Genomic DNA, 1,856 nt, shown 5'->3' on the forward strand with positions numbered 1-1,856 from the left:
TCCTGGACTTCACAGCACTTCACCTTCTTATAATCCTCCTGATCATGAGGAATCATCACCTGAGCAATCTCACATTATTACCAAAAGTCCAGGGGGCAAAGTGGATTCAAGATTTCAGTGTGACAAGCAACTTACTAAAAGCTCAGCTCAGACACAAAGAAAACACAAAGGAGAAAAGCCATACTGCTGTTCAGAATGTGGGAAATGCTTTACAAATTAAACAAAATTTGTTATACATCAGAGAATTCACACAGGAGAGAAGCCATATTCCTGTTCAGAATGTGGGAAATGCTTTACAGAGAAATCAAAATGTGTTAGACATGAGAGAATTCACACAGGAATAAAGCCATTTTCATGTTTGGAATGTGGGAAGGCCTTCCCAGGTAAATGGAGTCTTTCTACCCATCAGAGAATTCACACAGGAGAGAAGCCATATTCATGTTCAGAATGTGGGAAATGCTTTACAGATAAAGGGAATCTTATTACACATCAGAGAATTCACACAGGAGAGAAGCTGTATTCATGTTCAGAATGTGGGAAATGCTTTACATGTAAATCAAGATTTATTACACATCAGAGAATTCACACAGGAGAAAAACCATTTTCATGTTCAGTATGTGGGAAATGCTTTACAGATAAAGGGACTCTTATTAGACATCAGAAAACTCACACAGGAGAGAAGCCGTATTCCTGTTCAGAATGTGGGAAATGCTTTACATATAAATCAAATTGTGTTAAACATGAGAGAATTCACACAGGAGAAAAGACATTTTCATGTTCGGAATGTGGGAAGGCCTTCACAGGTAAAGGGAGTCTTGTGTTGCACAAGAGAAGTCACACTGGGGAGAAGCTGTATTCCTGTTCAGAATGTGGGAAATGCTTTACAGAGAAATCAAAATGTGTTATACATGAGAGAATTCACACAGGAGAAAAGTCATTTTCATGTTCAGTATGTGGGAAATACTTTATTGATAAAAAGACTCTTATTAGACATCAGAAAACTCAAACAGGAGAGAAGCCATATTCCTGTTCAGAATGTGGGAAATGCTTTACAGATAAAATGAATCTTATTAAACATCAGAAAATTCATACAGGAGAAAAGCCATTTTCATGTTTGGAATGTGGGAAGGCCTTCACAGGTAAATTAAGTCTTGTGATGCACGAGAGAAGTCACACTGGGGAGAAGCCGTATTCACGTATTCATGTTCACTATGTGGGAAATCTTTTGTAAATAAATCGTATCTTGTTAGACATGAGGGAAGTCATACAGGAAAGAAACTGTAATCATGTACACTGTGTGTTTTAAAATTTTTAATAAAATTGCTCAGAATAATGAGTACACCCCCTTTGATAAGTAAGATTGTCATTAATATCTCACTGAATACCAGAACAATTTCTAAAATTGTCCTTTCCCCATGACCAGCGCCACACGAGAGAGGGAATTCACCCAATAAGGACAGGAAGCGTACTGAGTAAGAGGGCTGCACCTCTACCCCGCATCATTTTGGTTTCCTGTCCATGAGGGAACCTGAAGCTGAAGAATCAGGAGAGGAAAGTTAAAGGAGAAACTTACCCAGGCCTTGCCTGGAAGAAAGGCTCCTTGTCTATAGTGCCGGTCTAGGGTCCTGGAAGCGCCACCGCTGGTCACTTGAGGGCTCATGTAGATGCAAGCGCCGAAGTCCTTTTGGATGCTTGCTGGCTCCAACAATGTCCCAGGCTTGCGCATGTGCAGGACGCCCTGGGATTGGTGCGCCCTGATGAAGAGCATGCCGGAGACTTCTGACCTGAAGTGTTGGATTTAACTTCTAGGGGGTCTGGAGAAGGCATGCACAAGGGTGTGCGGGAGTTGCTGTGGC

General features: G+C 41.2%; 1 protein-coding gene across 1 annotated transcript; it reads left to right on the forward strand.

The window, feature by feature from the left end:
- Positions 1-226: 226 nt before the first annotated feature.
- On the forward strand, positions 227-1,231 carry LOC141201519 (uncharacterized; the record flags this gene model as incomplete). The annotated part of the gene is made up of 1 exon (XM_073663522.1): positions 227-1,231. A coding segment is annotated over one exon (1,005 nt), but the record flags the coding sequence as incomplete, so codon positions are not given.
- Positions 1,232-1,856: the final 625 nt, after the last annotated feature.

The sequence above is a fragment of the Phyllobates terribilis genome, unplaced genomic scaffold (genome assembly GCF_046119375.1).
Source record: "Phyllobates terribilis strain yellow unplaced genomic scaffold, ASM4611937v1 Scaffold_117__1_contigs__length_5270597, whole genome shotgun sequence".
In the NCBI taxonomy this organism is placed as follows: Eukaryota; Metazoa; Chordata; class Amphibia; order Anura; family Dendrobatidae; genus Phyllobates; species Phyllobates terribilis.